Here is a 16,183-nt window from a genome sequence, read left to right as displayed (position 1 = left end):
TTGAACTATTTCAGTGTGTTCATATGATATCATATCATTGAGGAAGCTCAGTGGATTGCATCACTGAACCATAATTATCAAAACGTTTCACAGGTATATTGAAAGTCACGACAAAACTATTGATTATATTCGTTAGAAAGCTCCACCTGGAAACTTTTGGTTTCAGACAGTTGCTCTGATTTGAAACTGTAAGGTGACGTCACCCCTCCAGCTGTTCAGCAACACCTTCACCAGCCCAACAGGTTTATTTCATCACCGCAGGGCGCTGAGGAAAGTGACATGAAAACAGGTCTCAACGTTTTCCTTTCCTGTTTTTATAGAATTGTTTTATTTTAAGGACACTACATCTATTGATGCCACTTGTAGTGTAACTCTTTTTTATTCTTTTATACACACCTTCTCTTATGCTCATTATTAGCTACTCTGTAATTTGTGAAAATATATTTTGCATCATCACCTGGCTTTTGTCATGGACAACAGACGTGAGGCATCAGAGACAATATTGAAACAACATGAGAAACACCTGTTTAAACCCTCGATTTGCAACGTCATTCAAGATCAAACTCTCAGAAGGCCTTGTTGATTATCTCATTGATTTGTTGTTCCTCTGTGACAGAAAGGACACCAGTCATACTGCCCCAAGACATCTGTTGACAGCAGAGCACTTAAGGTTTTATTGTTTTATAATTCGCATCTTCATAACAAGGCTTTTCTATTGTTATGTCTGTTACGCCTATTGTTTTTAGATAGGTTCATACGTCAAACTTTGACTCTGTGCATCCTGTTACCTGTTGTTCTGCAGCCAGTGATTGTACAGACTTCGCTCTGACATTGTCTCTCTTCACCTGGATGACGACATCTCAGGTAATTACAGCTTTGAATACATGGCAGTACAATCTAAAGCAACTATTAAGACATGGATTAGGGCAGCTGACAAGTTAACAAGTTGGAATGAGGTGTTGACTAAAACATTTGATAGTCATTAGAACCAGAGGTAGCACAAGTAATTAGCATAAAATGAAACTACTCCTCTATGCAAGAGCACATGGTCAGACTCTGGCTCCCTCATACTGGACATTCACAGTGTTAAATAGAACAGCTTCTATACATGAAGTGCTTAACAAATGTGTTAGACCACCTGTCACAAAAATGAGAAATCCTTCGAAAACGGCAGCATTGAGTTCCAGATAGTTTCTAACTGTTCCCAAAGACTTGCTTTAAAGGAAACTTTTGCACGATCAATCTTTGAATCCACTAAATCCCAAATGTCCCAAGGATTCAAATCCGGACTTTGGCTCGTCCAGTCCATCAAATGCAGTCCTCCAGATTTCTTTTTCTTGCTCCGAAGTAAGCTTGTTGGTGTATGATCTCCATTTCAAACTGTCTATCCCCCATTTTTAATCCCCCAATGTGAGCCGGCTTACTGGGCTTCTCAGAGAAGTCAGAAATTAATGAAGCCTTGAAACACATGTTCCTGCTCAGGGAAGACAGTAAATAAATGTAACTTGACATCTTAATCAAGACCTTATCATGTGCTTCATTGTTTTTTTTTTTTTTTTTTGTGAAACAGTAAAATCTATGGATAACATTAATAATGATGTTTTAGCATTGAAATACTCTTCTACATACTGATGTATTAACCATCAAAGAAACTGATGATGAAACGGATTTTGGTCATTTCCAGTGCTGTTAATTTAGGGCAGCTGAGGCATAAACCTTACACTGTCTGGTGGACTAATACATGTGTTAAGCACTGCTGTATATATAAAGTGTCTACACATGCAGTTGGTGTATTCAGAGGATTCTTTCCTCATTGAACAGTCTGAAGGCAGCCAAGAGAAAGGACTTCCTGTGGCGTCACATTCTGCACCTCGGGGTGATCCGCCTGTGACTGAAGCTCTGTGGGATCATTTAGGGTGTGTAGCGTGTGTAGGTGTGCAGGATTTCTAAAAAAAAATGTACTTTCGTTTATTCAACCTCTGGGATCAGAGCAGCTGTAGTTTGTAGTCAGGATGTTCAGGTAAAGGCTTTTGTGTAGGCGACGTTAGTTTCACTCACTCCTTCAGGCCTTTCACATTCTGCTGATAAGAAACCAGAAAGTTTGGCAGCTTTACTTTGGAATGACGTGTTGTGTTTCATGCTGACACGTGCACTTAAAGATTGTATTGAGTTGAGAGCAGATGCAATAGAACTTGTAAATGTGTTTTTTGTTAAACCATTTTTAAGTCAAACAGCTTGAAGTGTTTTCAAGTTTTTCATCTTGGTAAAGGTTTTTTTTTTTTTTTGCATCATTGTAAAGAACAAGAGCCAAGATAGCTATTGAATTCAGTACTGGGAAGAGGCTTCAGTTTGTGCATGTATTCAGTTACCTGACAGGGGCTCACCGGATATTCAGCAGCATTTATTTCACAGTAAATCTACGTAGACAGTTTTTTGTTTGTGCACAGGTGTGGTAGGTTACATTTCCATCACAAGATCCTGAGAATGATGACCTTTGATGTTGAGGTGATGAAGGTAAAATCTTTCAAAATGGCATGCAACTCAAAACTAGCTCGTCACCAGACGACTGGCTTGAAAGTGTTTGCTCAACTCTTTAGTTTCTCTCTCTACAAAGTAATCATAAGATAAAGATCAAAGTTAATTTTTCCAGCATTGTTCCCATTGAAACTTGTAACCTTATTAAATCTACATCAAAGCTTTCTTATCAGAAGTCACCGGAAGCTGTCAAACAAACATCCTCGAAAAGTAAAACGTCTTTTAAAATGAATTTGTTGGTTTTTTCCAATGTTCACTTTTAATGTCAACACTTAACTCCCCGGAATCGGAAAATATGTTGTGAGGTATTTCCCACTGAAGCGAGGTAGAACCAATCACTAGATCGATGGCGGAAACATTGGGATAGGTTTGATTGAATGGTTCACTCGCAAAAGATCTTTCATGATCGGTGGAAGAATGAGTGAACCTCCATGAGTGTAAGGTCAGTTTTCATTGGGGGTGTAACAGTTTGGTACATTGTGGGGTCACAAAAAGCTGGAGGCTCTTAAAGCTGCACTTCCCATTTACCTTTCTTCCTCTTGAGTTTAGTTAAGATGCGCCGTCTTCTTCGATGTGCTCTTTAATGCAAGGTGGCAGAACATTTGACGCTCATTACCGCCCACTAGATTGGAATGGATACCGCCATTTTTATTCACTTACTCACTCACTCAGATGTATTCATCGAATGACTGCACGCAGTGAACCCTGATGTCTGTACCGTGGCAGTTCGGGAAGAATGTACATACAATGTTTTACAGGAAGAGAAGAAAGTTGTTTTGATGTAAAAGAAAACAATCAAGAAATTTGAAACCAGGAAAAAGAACTTTGTTTTTTATTTCATGTGGACTTCAAAATGAGCTTAAGTAGTTACAGAATGTAAAACGCAGATTAGCGATAACTTCTCTCTCCTTTTTTTCTTTATTATAATTTACCTTTTTGAAACAACACACAACTAATTGTTTGATTTTTAATTTGAGAATATTGCTTTGTGTCTCTCTTTTTTCTTTTCTTGATGTCTCATATGTAATTTCACCTGCAGGGCTGACACCGCTGTCAATGTGAGACTCATTGTGCAAAATTACCCTTTATAGTCGTTTACAATTACACAACAGAAGATAAGATTACAGGGTGTGAAATGAAGGACGGTGAATGAAAACCTTTAGTATATGTAGCGTGAACATCAGAAGTTGGTTAAAAAACGTTCTTCTTTTCTTTGTTTTTGTTCAGTTTATTTAACCTCCTGAACTCAAACACTCTGATCCATAAACGTTAGCTAAACTACCACACCTCAGGAAACGGCATTGGACACCTCAGCATGTATAGGCAAGTTCACATTCCTAGACGGTCCCACTTTGATCTGTTACTATTTTTAGCATCTGTGCTTCATTTGGCTCCTCCCACACCGGTGTAATCATTGATTTTTTTTTTTCAATTTGGAAAAGTTGCCTCATGTTAGAAGAATGTTTCCACGAGGTTTTGTTTGTAGTTTTCTTAATTAGTCTGAATAAGAATTTAACACAGGAATCAAAGACAAGCTAAAAAAAGCTGCAGTGCCAGGCTTTCAGACAAATAAAAAGTTAATCCTTATAAATAAATTACAGTTCGGTTTGGTTCATTTATGCCTTTTTTAAGGAGCCTTTAAGAAGCAAAAATACTTAAACACAACCCTGTAAATGTTGTTTTAAGATGAAGATGTCAAAAATGATGAACCATCAAAATTGCAGATACTATGTTTTGTGTCAGAGTTTGCAAACCATTATTCCCCGTTTTATAGTGCTGACAATCCTAACCTGGGTTTTAGTGACGTAAAGTACAAAGCTCAGCATTGTACACACTGGCAGTAAATACAAGTTGACATTGGTTGACTTCACACCTGTTACTATTTTAAGCACCTGTAATCTTTTGTAGTTACCTCATGACCGAAAAGTTTCGGTAAACATCCGGTCACTTTTCTCTTATCAGGTTTTGTTCAGTTAATCTTTAATTCAGATTAAATCCATTGCAGGAATTAAAAACTGTTTTTTTTTTTTTTTTAATGATGATGCTGGAGAAAACCACGATGGGTGAGTTTAGACTAAAAGCAAGGCTGGTCTGGTCCTAGTCGTGCATGTGACTGCTAGAGATTTCTAAAGGTCTTTGCACATCATGAATAATCATTCTCAGCAGCTGACTGTTTTTCAATCAGGAGAGACTTCGTCAGGGGAAAATAATTATTTATTTTAGAAATTAGATTTGTGCAATGTCTTTGGCGTCATGATGTCTTCTATTTTTTTTTTTTAATCTCATGCACTTGCACTAAAAATGAAGAATCGTGGCAGAATCTGGTTCGATAAGTTCTTAAAGAGTGGACGCCCATCGAGAGGGAGAGAGAGAGAGGGAGTGGTAAAGTTGAATGAAGAATCATGAATGAATGAAAGAACATTCACATGATCCTGCTTGAACTTGTGCTGAACTGCATTACTCTTAAACTCTTCCACCCCCCCTTTTTTTTAAGCAAATATTTCAACCGATAGCTGGCTGATGTTTTTACTTTGATCAAAAATAAGAGTTTGTCGCTCTTTCTGATGAGAATTGACATCAAAGAAATCTCCACACACAATTTTTCTAAAAAGAAAAACAAACAAATGTTGCAGATATTTTCTTGTATTTTGTGAAAGAGAAATAAAAAACATTCCCTAAAGTGAAGTACCACAATAGGTGTTGATGTTTAAGAAATAATTAAACTGAGGTAGAGTATTAGTATTCATGTCATCACCAACGATGACTCACAGACACACACCAACTTATACTGTAGATATGATTACAGGATGAAATCCTTTTTTGTGAATCCTTTTGTAATCTCTTCCAACATCATACAAGTTTTGTTTTTGTTTTTTTCTTGAGTAATCAAACCATGCTATCATATTGTTTTGATAATTCCCAATGACAATTCATCCACCCAACGATGATCGCATGAGTAAATAACAACATTGAAAGTTTAATTTGACTTGCACCTTATACGTAAAACAGGCCTCAGGGATCTGTCGTAACATACAAGGCATATCTGCTGAAATAGTACGAACAAACACGTTTAAGAAAGACTTTTGTCGACATGTTTTACAAGAAGCACAGTGAAAAGAAACTGTCGTGCATCACAACGTGTCGAGCCACAATAGGACAATAATCCGAATCAGCCTAATTGGTCAGTTATGTTCAACACACAATGAATGAAACTTTGGTGAACCGTGCTCTTTTTATACAAAGGTATACAATTAAATATCATGAACATCTTGATCAGCAGCAACAGACATAAGTTTGAAAAATCAGATGAGGAATGGTCTGATTTATTTATTTATTATTTTACCCCTGAGATAAACTGACTTTCATTCCATCCATGTGGGAGAAGTTGCGCGTGAAGGGGAAAGTGCAATTGATTATAGTTGAGTCATCACTGAAGTCCCATTGCGGTTGTCTTAATCTCTGTGTCTCTGGTTGTATGTGTGGGTGAGTGTGATATAGTGCATCAGGCACCCACGTGCAATGAGGAAATCGCATTCCTTTGGCATGAGTTACACAGTGAATATTGAAATAGAAAACCTTTATTGTCGTTCTCGCTTACAAAGCTCTAAACGGTCGGGCACCCTCCTGTCTTAAAGAGTTAATTTTGCCGTACTTCCACATTGAGCTCCCAGAATGTACCTGCTCATGGTACCTCCGGTCTCTAAATGTACTACAGGAATTAGAGCCTTCAGTAATCAGGTGTCGCTTCTCTGGAATCGTCTACCAGTCGGGGGTCCGGGAGGCAGACACACTGTGTACTTTTAAGAATAGACCTAAAACTTTCCCATCCTCCTGTGGACCCACCACCCACAGAGGATAACTGTAAGGGTCAGGTGCAATGTTGATTGGACGGCAGCTGAAGGCGGGGACCTCGGCCACCCGATCCCCGGACACAGCTTCTAGCTGTTGGGACACAAACAACCTACACGAAAGTAAAAGACGATGACGACACAATGTGAACAATTAACAGTGTCGATATAACAGCTACAGTTGCAACATAAGCAGTTCTGCAAACGGTCTACCTTCACTATACATGGAATCACAAAGCCTACATGCATTCACTAAGTGATGAATATGATCTGAACCCCCTTCATTCTCAGTCGTCTTAAATATTAGCAAGATGCCGTTTTAGCGACATTGTGCTCCTTTTAGTTCAACAGCGAATGATTGATTGTATGATTCTGCTCTTTGGGACTGAACGTTTCATGTACAAGGTGTTTTACGAGGGATTTCACTTAAACAGCTGCTTGCTGACCAGAGAGCGAAAAGACGAGGGTCAGTCTTGTTTTAAAGCTCCGTAATGTGTAAATCTGAGTTGCAGAGTCATTTGAGAAGCATTTTGTTCTAGGTTAATTGTTTGATTCATTACATAATAAATACCTGACCTGTAACATGACCCATCTCATGTTCCCACACACTTCTCAGTCTCACCTGAAAGTCGTACCTTGCTCTAAGTCCTGGCTTACATCCAGTCTTTTCACAATCGCAGAACAGATTTCACAATCCAGCCAAACAGGGGGAAAACCCGCGGCGTCCTACATAAGGGAGAGTGCGGCGCAGTCTCCGTCACACTCTCACTGAACTCCCTCAGGCACCTCAAGACACATTAGCTCCTTTGCAGCCGCGACACTTCAGACTCTCTCCGCGACAGAGGCAAGGACATCAAACTGAGGAACCATGGCAAGCAGCAGAGTGTTTCTCCGGGCAGCTCTGTGCTCCCTCCTCATCCTGAGTGCCTTTATTGAAAGCACAGAGTCAGGTGAGTCCTTCAGCTACTACATACTGTACTTGCACATCATTTTCAAAGTATATGTATTTTTGGTAAAGCTGTCACTGTTGAACATCCAGTATCCAGAAAAGTAAAGCTTTAACAAACGACATAAACAAAAATGATGTTGAACTTTGAATGGAAAATGAAAGTTTCTTTTTTTTTTTTTGTTTAAATTTGTTTTCAGCGTCACGTACATTTTATTCTTCCATAATGTATGTTTCTTCACAGTCTGATAATGTCTGTGTGTCTTTATAGCCCGCTGCTGCCTGAGCTACACCAGGAGACATCTGAAATGCGACAGGATGCTGGACTACAGCATCCAGACCATCAACGCCTCCTGTGACATCCATGCCGTTATGTGAGTCCTCATGCTGCAAATTCCAAGACGAGTTATATATATATATATATATATATATATATATGATGTTATTATATTTACAGAATGCAAAAAATCGCATACTATGGTGAATGTAGTACTGATCAATGTGATGTCACATGTAGGTGTGGGGGGTTGGTCACTGTCAAAAATATCAAAAAACAACCCTTTCAGTACTAATGTGGCACTGATGTTCAGTCAACAAAGTTAGTTAGAGAGACAGAAATAAAAGGATTTGATTTCATAACTTTAATGTATGCTGTTAATAGAAAATTGGCCTTCATTTAGATTCACTCTTGAAACGTAATTAAAAAGCAAAGACAAGTGTCCAGTGTTGACTGAAGTGAAAGTTTCCTGATTCATTAATATTTAACCCAGAAACAATTATGAAGGGACTCAGGAATGTGTGAGAGCAGCATGTCTGGGCAGTTCGTTAATGTGAAACAGAGACACGCTGGTAGGGGGTCAAACAAACAAGCTGACTCTCTGGAATGAGAGCACAATGAGGGGAAGTTTGAGGAACAAACGTGATAATTGTTCACTGTCTCCTGGATTCCACAGTTTCCATGCCAAAGGGAAGTTTATCTGTGCTGACCCCTTCTCCAGCCACAACCAGAAATTGATGAGGTGCCTTGAGTGAGTATTCCCATCCACTGTACTTCATAGGATTCTGGTTCTCTTAACTATGGGTTAGACAAATAAAATATTGTGTTTCTATTTTCTTTTCAGTGAAAAGAAGAAGAAGATCTTGAAGACCCTCAAACAGGACACCAAAATCACCTCTGCATCAGCCTAAACCTTCGTGACCCCTAAACCATATCTGCTTGAGATAAATACACACACTTAAAGAACTGTAATCAGGGATTAACATGATTGCTTTTTTCATCATTTCTTCTTGTATTTGTTCTGTTTTATAAACAGGGACTTGTAGTATTCGTAATACAGCCTAAACTGAATGCTGAACTTACAGTGCTTTCAAACAAAGTAACAAAATAACTTATTTCTTTTCAATATTTATGCTTTTCTTTCCAGTATTTATGCTTTATCTTTTTTATTATGTACAAGTGGTTGTTTTATATCGTTTTGAGGTCCGAGAGCTGCAGTAGTAATCACTGTATACAGTTAAAGGTCTGGACTTTCATAGGTATTGTGAAATAATTTATTAAAACAGATTTTTGATGACACATGTTTCATGTCATTTTGGGTTTCACATCGTTCACCTTGACCCACATCTGGGGACAATTACACAACCTGAAGAACATGTTTTCATGAACAAAACAACTTGAAATACAAAAGGACCTTTTCTCATTATTATAAGGCAGATGTTCAGATCTCGAAGGTTTCACAAAGCTCCACAGAGATGTGTAAGTAAAAAGCAAGAATTTCAGTAAGTGAAAGAGATCAAGATGAGTGCATGAAAATATAGACTTGACACAATATACTTTATAAATTGTAACATTACTCAGAGGAGGGATGTAATACATTTGATCTGAGCCTTCTTACTCAAAAAAAAAAATTGCTGTCACAATGCTAATTGCCCCATACTTTGTGGATAAGAAGCTTAATGCGAGGATCATCTGACTCATCTTTGTCATCTGAGTAATTCAAAAATAATTAAAGTGGGCGAGGGCGACTTGCATTACATTGCTATTTTAAATGATGGCTCTGTTGCTACGTTTGACTTCTTTGACGGCTGGTTGAATAGAGATTGCGTTTTTTTGAAAGTGATTTTTTTCTAGACTTTGCCATCTTCAGCTCGTAGCATAGCCAACTGAAATAAACGCCGGTCCTGCAGTTGAGGCTCACACATTTGTAAAATAACTCTTCTTTGAATGTTTTCAGCTTCTTCATGTCCATGTTCTTTCACGTTGTTCATCATAAATGTGGACAAACAGGCTTGCTAATGACTCCAATCTCCTTGCTGTTGCTTGGCTTATAGCGTACAGCACAACTGCCTCCAGCTGTTGATAGAGGTCGCTGCTACATTGCTGTGATTGGTTAGATTCAGACATTGACAAACCTCACATCTGTACTGGCAGCTGATAGGTCATAATATGTTTTTTGAAGAATTTATGGTAAAATGCCAATACAGTTATAAGGTGCTGTTTTATATGGTCCGCCTTTGGGTGGCAATAAAGTACTGTATGTTGGTGCTTTATGCAGTTGTAGTGTCTCCTATGGCAGAAGAGTCTTGTACTTAAACAATAAATAAACGGAGCGACTGTCCACCATCTTTTACTCTACATCGTTTTTCACCTGAGCATCCCAGTTTTCTCTGTTAGACAAACAGGTGGGATATCTGTGTCGTAGATTGAATTGAAGTAGGTAGAGGCTTTTCAGAGTCGATACTATTTCCTCTTTTCATGGTCGGTCCATAACAGTGAGCAGGAACCGGTCCTCGCCATGGTCTTCTTCGGTCTTCAAAGCCTGGCGGAGTTTCTCCCAGAACAGCTCGGTGTTCTCCTCTGCTCGCGGCCAGCTCAGATAGGTCTGTCTCTTCAGCAGCTTCCTCATGCGATAATAAGGAGACAGCTGGTCAGTGGGAATCTCCTCCAGAAACACCAGGATCAGAACGTCTTTCTGCTCATCAAACAGACGGAAGCTGGACCGAGGGACAAGAAAGATGGATGAAGAACATGAAGCAGTCACTCACCATATCCATATTGTCCTTTCAGTTGCTTTATAATTTAGATTACACCATAATCTAAAAGGTTCTTATGAGTGTGACTATGAATCCCAATGATCAACAATTTTCTTGTTGTATTAGCAGTCTTGGTATCCCAAAGTATTTCAATTTATGATCAAGATTTTTAGAACAGAGAAAAGCAGCAAATCTCAATCCAATTTAAATCTTACAGAAATATCAGCGTTAACACACGTTTTGGCTTAAGCATATACATTTTCAATTTGTGTGTAAATGTAAACATTTTAAATAAATCACGAAATGCACATTAAACTGTCTGTGGTGTTTAAGTTAAGTCATAATGCTCAAACCTCACTTAAATTATAAATATCACCTTTTAAAAAAGTCAGATCTGATGTTCATAGTTTTAGGTTTAACTGGTTATGTCATATCTTTTTGAGCTGTATTTGAATAATAAGACTGGTAATGACTGGTACTCAACTGGTAATCTATACATGCTCATAATATTTTAGAAAGAAATCTTTGGTAATGAGGTAAATACAGAACAAAAAAAACCAATCGATTTCACTTTTAGACTGGCTGAAAAAGCCAAGGCATCACCATAAAATCCTACTTGTTCAGCATGACAAGCATTTTTTACAGATTGTTTGGAAAACAGTTAAATAATAATTATGGGCGTGACTGAGTTGACTGACAGGTTAGTGCGTTATAGTCATTTGCCAGGAGGCAAAAATCTTGAACTCCACTTCTTTTCCTGGATTAAAATATTCTCCATATTGGCTATATTTATATAGAAACAGGATTTCAGGCTTTGAAAATAGAAAGTTGGTTTGGACGTGTGTTGATGTGCTGAAAACAGCACTATCTAAAATCACAAGATTGATCAGAGTTACAGTAAATGTATCGCACAAGCTTGCTTCGTGAGAAGGAGATATTAAAGATATTTAAAGTCAGCTGACACATTACCTGGCCAGTGTGACTTCTCTGGAGCACCACTCACTCTCGAGGTATCTTCGACTGATCACACAGATTGTCTTCCTGCTGCTATATATGGCATCAGTGATGTTTTCTATGATCGGTTTACCTGAGAACAAGATTTTAAAAAATGGAAAAGGAACGTGAATTCATGGGCTGTTTTCTCTTCACAACCTCCTCTGATGGTGTTTAGGAATACAATGGTGACCCCTTCTGGATTAAAGATAAAAGTACAATGTTTTACAGATTCCTTTTTGTGTAGTTTAGAAACGTGTTTGTGCAACCAAGAGAAAATCATAACTCATATTTTTCCAGGTTCATTGTTCTTTATGTAAGTGGATGATTGAAATAATTGGGACTACTAAGGACTTTCATAATGCAAGCCATCTCATATTTCAGTCTTGACCAACCAACCTATTGACATTCAGACTGTTACTGCTAGGTTACTCATAAAACAGCCACTAGCATGGCTCGAAGAACACAATTTGGTGAATTAAGTCTGATTTCAGCTTGTCTATTAAAGCTCAAATGTTAAATGCAAAGTCTTGAGGTTTGTCTTACCTGGCTCGAAGTCTCTGTGGTGCAAACACAACCTCCAGCCCTGCTCGTTTTCCAGTTTTGGCAGCAGTTCTCTGATGACCCATGGCTCATCATGGGCATTGTAGGAGATAAAAGCATCATATTGGTCTGGAGCATTCATGTTTTTATTCTTTGAGTCGAAGAGAAAAGCCAAAAGAAGGTAGTAGGCATATGCTAACTGCCCCCTCAGGAAATGGTAGGTGAAGGAAACCACCATAAAAAGGAGGGTCAAACAGGTGGTGGAGATGAAGAAAATAAATTCAATGTTCACTGAGCATGAACTGATGTCTAGGTCCAACATTTTTGTGCCTTTAAGGCCTTGAGGATAGTTGCACTCCAAGTTATAAGCATCAAAAACTTGGGTTTGGTTGTTGTTTACGATCCACTTGAGAAACCATGCGTTATCACAGTCACATTTGAAACTGTGTCCAAAGAGATCCATATAAACAAGAGCTGGTAATGAATTGATTTGCTCTTGACTTATTACTGGGAAGACATTCTTTCTTGCCTGCAGGAACTCCAGCTGAGTAAGTTTGGCATTCACGAGGAAATCTAAAGACTGAAGCCTTGTTCTCGATATGTAGAGGCTTTTCAGATTTTGAATTGGGGAAAACAAATCTGGACTTAGATCTTTCAGGTCATTTGAGCTAATGTCAAATGTTTGCAGACGAGGTGTGTGCTTAAACATATCTTTGTGGAGACCGTCAATTTGAGCATTCCGTGCATCGAAGCTTAAAAGGTTTGTCAAACCTTGCAGGAAGTTGCGTGGCAGCCAGGACCTTCCCCGATGGTGTTGACCGGGAATAGCCAATGTTTCCAGCAGAGTGAGCTGAGAAAATGGTGGATCAGGCAAGACTGAACTGTCTCCATAGATTATGTGATTGTCTCTCAGATCCAATCTTTTTAAAATTGTCAGACCATTGAAGCATTGTCTTTTAAAGGTATCTGTTTGAATATTATTGGATTGAAGCTGTAAATCAGTAAGATTGGTCAGCCCAAGAAAACATCCCTCCTCAAGAACTTCTATTTGATTTTCATGCAGTGACAAGTTCTGGAGAGACTTTAAACCTTCTAGTTCCCCTTTTTTTATGATGGTGAGTTTATTTCCATTCAAACGTAGTTGTCTAAGATTTGGCAAGTATTTCTTAAAAGCACTGTTGAATCTAGAGATGAGGCAGCTCTGTAGCTTTAAAACTTGAAGTCCTATTAAATCCTTAAAAACAAACTCATTTAAAGCCGGGATTGGATTCTTATAAAGGTTGAGCTGTCTTAGTTTTGTCAAATTGGCAAAATCATAGCTTCCAAGACTGCTGATGTTATTGCTGCTGAGATCGAGCTCTGAAAGAATTTTTAAATTCCTCGTGGCGGCTGGAACAAATGGAAGTCTGTTACGAGCCAGACTCAAGATCCTTAAACCTTTCAGGGACATGAAGGCCTCATCTTGGATGTTTTGTATCGAATTATCTGTTAGATCTATCTCCGTTACATGAATACATAGCTTAAACAAATTTGAATGTATAAAATGGAGCTTATTTTCTCTTAGTTGGAGTGCGGTTATTGTTGGGATGGTGCAGGATATGCTGATGAGCTCTGTAAGGTTATGTTTCATTTGATTCATCCTCAGAACTGTGAGAGAGGAGTTGAAGGTCTTTAGGAATGTTTTCCAGTCATCAGAAGCCAGTTGAAGACCACTAATGTCAAGAGTAGACACTCGACTAAAAAAAGTCTTGTTACGTACGTCCCATATCATCTTATGTTTAATAGTAGAACCGATGTTTAACCAGGTGAGATTTGGAAAAATATCTGCAGTGATCCTAAAGATTGCAATTGGATTTTGTGACAAATCCAGTGACGTAAGCCCTAATGAAGTGTTGGTCAATTCTCTTGATTGAAAATGGGTTAAGCCATTGTTTGTGATCACCAGACTTTGTAGATTTGGGATTTGCTGTAGTATAGAACTAACTTTCGCACTGTTTTGCAGTTTGTTGTGAGAGATGTCTAAAAACGTCAAGCTGGTCAAGGATTTAAATGAGGTCGGGGCCACTGCTTTTATATGATTATCAGTGATTCTCAGCTCCGTGAGGTTGCTCAAACCACCGAAAAAATCATTCCCAAGTTGAACAAGATTGTTATTATTAAGATTTAATATCTTCAGGGAAATAAGATCAGCAAAGGCCTGTCTGTCTATTTGGGAAATTTTGTTGCGTTTCAGGTCTAAATGTGTCAAAACAAATTGATTTTTGAAATCTGATGTTTGAATTTTTGAAATTTTGTTTGAGGACAAGTCAATACTTTTCACTGTTGTGGGAATATCTTGAGGAACAGCTCTGAGTGAACCATTGATAAGCCTACAGATGGCGCTGTTGTCACTGATTCTGCAATCTCGAAGTACAAACCCTGCAACCGGCTCAATTGTACTGATGAAACACAGCAAGAGGAATATAAATCGTAGTTCAAAAGATGTTGATCCTCCTTTTGTTGTTGTTTTATCTTCTTTCATTAAAGGGCCCATTTTAAACAAGAAATGAAAATGTCTTAACCAATTGTCCAGTTGGTGAATGAAAAAGCAGAGGGTCGAGCTAAAAACCAATGAAACAAACAAGGAGATTACAAAAGGCAATAAATACTCAAAAATTAATACACAGTAATACATTCATATTTCGGTGCAGCATGTTCGATGCCTGGTTTGATACCACAACATTATAAGCAGTCATATAGGCAACCAGTATATGGTGATTTTCTTTTAAATGACCAAAATTAGCAAGAAACTTCTTGCCCCTGTCTGAACTGCTTTAATTTATGATATTATTGACCGTTAAAATGAAGGACATTGTGTTTAAAACGTGGTGATTTTGACAACCTTAGTGGTAACAGCATACTTTGAAAATGTCTTGAACCCTATTATAAATGGTTAAGACCAAAAACAAGGTGATAATTTATCCAACATCAAATAATGGTTTGAGTTACTTACTGTGTCAAACAAAGAAGAGGTTGATTAACGGAGATGTCTTCTCAACAGGATCTTGTTGCTTAAGTGATAGGATCTTCTGTTTAAAAGAGAAAGTAAGTACGCAGTTTTAATGACGTCTGCCTGAAGTCTCTGTCCTCTTTTTTATTAACTGAATGAGGAAGTGAAAGTGACTAAAACAGGGCATGGGCTGGCAGTCTTTAACGGTATCATCAACTTTAAATAGCAGTGTGTCAAACACTTTCAGCTATCATTTTTAGAAGGAGTGGTGTACGTTTAAAGAGAGACATTCGCTGAAATGCAATCACACCCTTCAGTTCTTGTTTTGCTCAATGAATTCTCATCACTACTTATGTCTGTTTTGGCCATGTTCCCCACTGTTGTCCTCCTCGCCAATTTCAATATTACTATCAACAATCCATCTAGTACCTTTGTCAATGACTTCACATCACTCTCTGATCTGAGATCACTCTCATAACAAAGGCCACACACTGGACTTAATCTGCTGCACTGACATCACCCCCACCAACCTTGACATCATGGATTTCCCCATTTCTGACCACAATGTTGTACTTTTTGACATTCACACCCAACTTCACCAAATCAAAGAAAAACAGACCATCTCCTTCGGAAATATCAATCATCAACACCACAAATCTCTCCACCCTGATCAGCTCCTGATCCTCTTCCCACCTTTCCTCGTCAAAGCCTGTCTGCTATCCATTTCTCTGATGATCTCCTCCTTCACAACTGGCACTGTACCCCCACCCTCAAACTGGCTGCCATCACTCCCATTCTGACAAAACCTGGTGCTGACCCAACTGACCTTAACCTTTACCAGCCCTTCTCCAACCTCCCATTCATCTCCAAAACACTTGAAATGGTGGTTGCCGCACAACTACACTTACACTTGACACAAAACCTCCATGAACCTTTCCAATCTAGTTTCCTCCAATACACAGCACTGAAACAGCCCTTGTCAAAATCACCAACGACCTCCTCCGTACAGCTAACTCTGGACTTCTTACCATTTTCATCCTCCTCGACCTCAGCGCAGCATTTGACACTATCTCCCACACTCCTGGACCGCTTGGCTGGCATTGATGATCTGGCGCCACACAACATAGAAATATCTGTTTTCCCATGTTTCACTGGGTGTCTACCAGGGGTCAGTCTTGGGTTCGTTATTCTTCATCATCTACCTCCTCTTCCTGGGCACAATCCTCCAACATCATGGGATCCACTTTCATTGCTATGCTGATGACACACAGGTCTACATTTCCTCCAAACCCACAG

At 38.7% G+C, this 16,183-nt stretch overlaps 2 protein-coding genes across 2 annotated transcripts; one reads left to right on the top strand and one right to left on the bottom strand.

The window, feature by feature from the left end:
• Positions 1-6,486: 6,486 nt before the first annotated feature.
• On the top strand, positions 6,487-8,903 carry ccl20b (chemokine (C-C motif) ligand 20b). The gene is made up of 4 exons (XM_079361165.1): positions 6,487-7,333; positions 7,601-7,703; positions 8,283-8,357; positions 8,451-8,903. Exons 1-4 carry the CDS (start codon positions 7,252-7,254, stop codon positions 8,515-8,517), a joined length of 327 nt encoding a protein of 108 aa, XP_079217291.1. The 5' UTR covers positions 6,487-7,251; the 3' UTR covers positions 8,518-8,903.
• A 1,085-nt stretch (positions 8,904-9,988) lies between these two features.
• LOC306834691 (uncharacterized protein) lies at positions 9,989-15,107 on the bottom strand. The gene is made up of 4 exons (XM_079360774.1): positions 14,891-15,107; positions 11,902-14,498; positions 11,332-11,449; positions 9,989-10,323 (listed from the first exon to the last, which is right to left on the bottom strand). Exons 2-4 carry the CDS (start codon positions 14,429-14,431, stop codon positions 10,083-10,085), a joined length of 2,889 nt encoding a protein of 962 aa, XP_079216900.1. The 5' UTR covers positions 14,432-14,498; positions 14,891-15,107; the 3' UTR covers positions 9,989-10,082.
• Between the last annotated feature and the right edge of the window lie 1,076 nt (positions 15,108-16,183).

Source organism: Symphodus melops (genome assembly GCF_947650265.1).
Source record: "Symphodus melops genome assembly, chromosome: 14".
Taxonomy (NCBI): domain Eukaryota; kingdom Metazoa; phylum Chordata; class Actinopteri; order Labriformes; family Labridae; genus Symphodus; species Symphodus melops.
The sequence above is the reverse complement of the archived record's forward strand: the minus strand, read 5'-3'. Positions and strand labels throughout refer to the sequence as shown.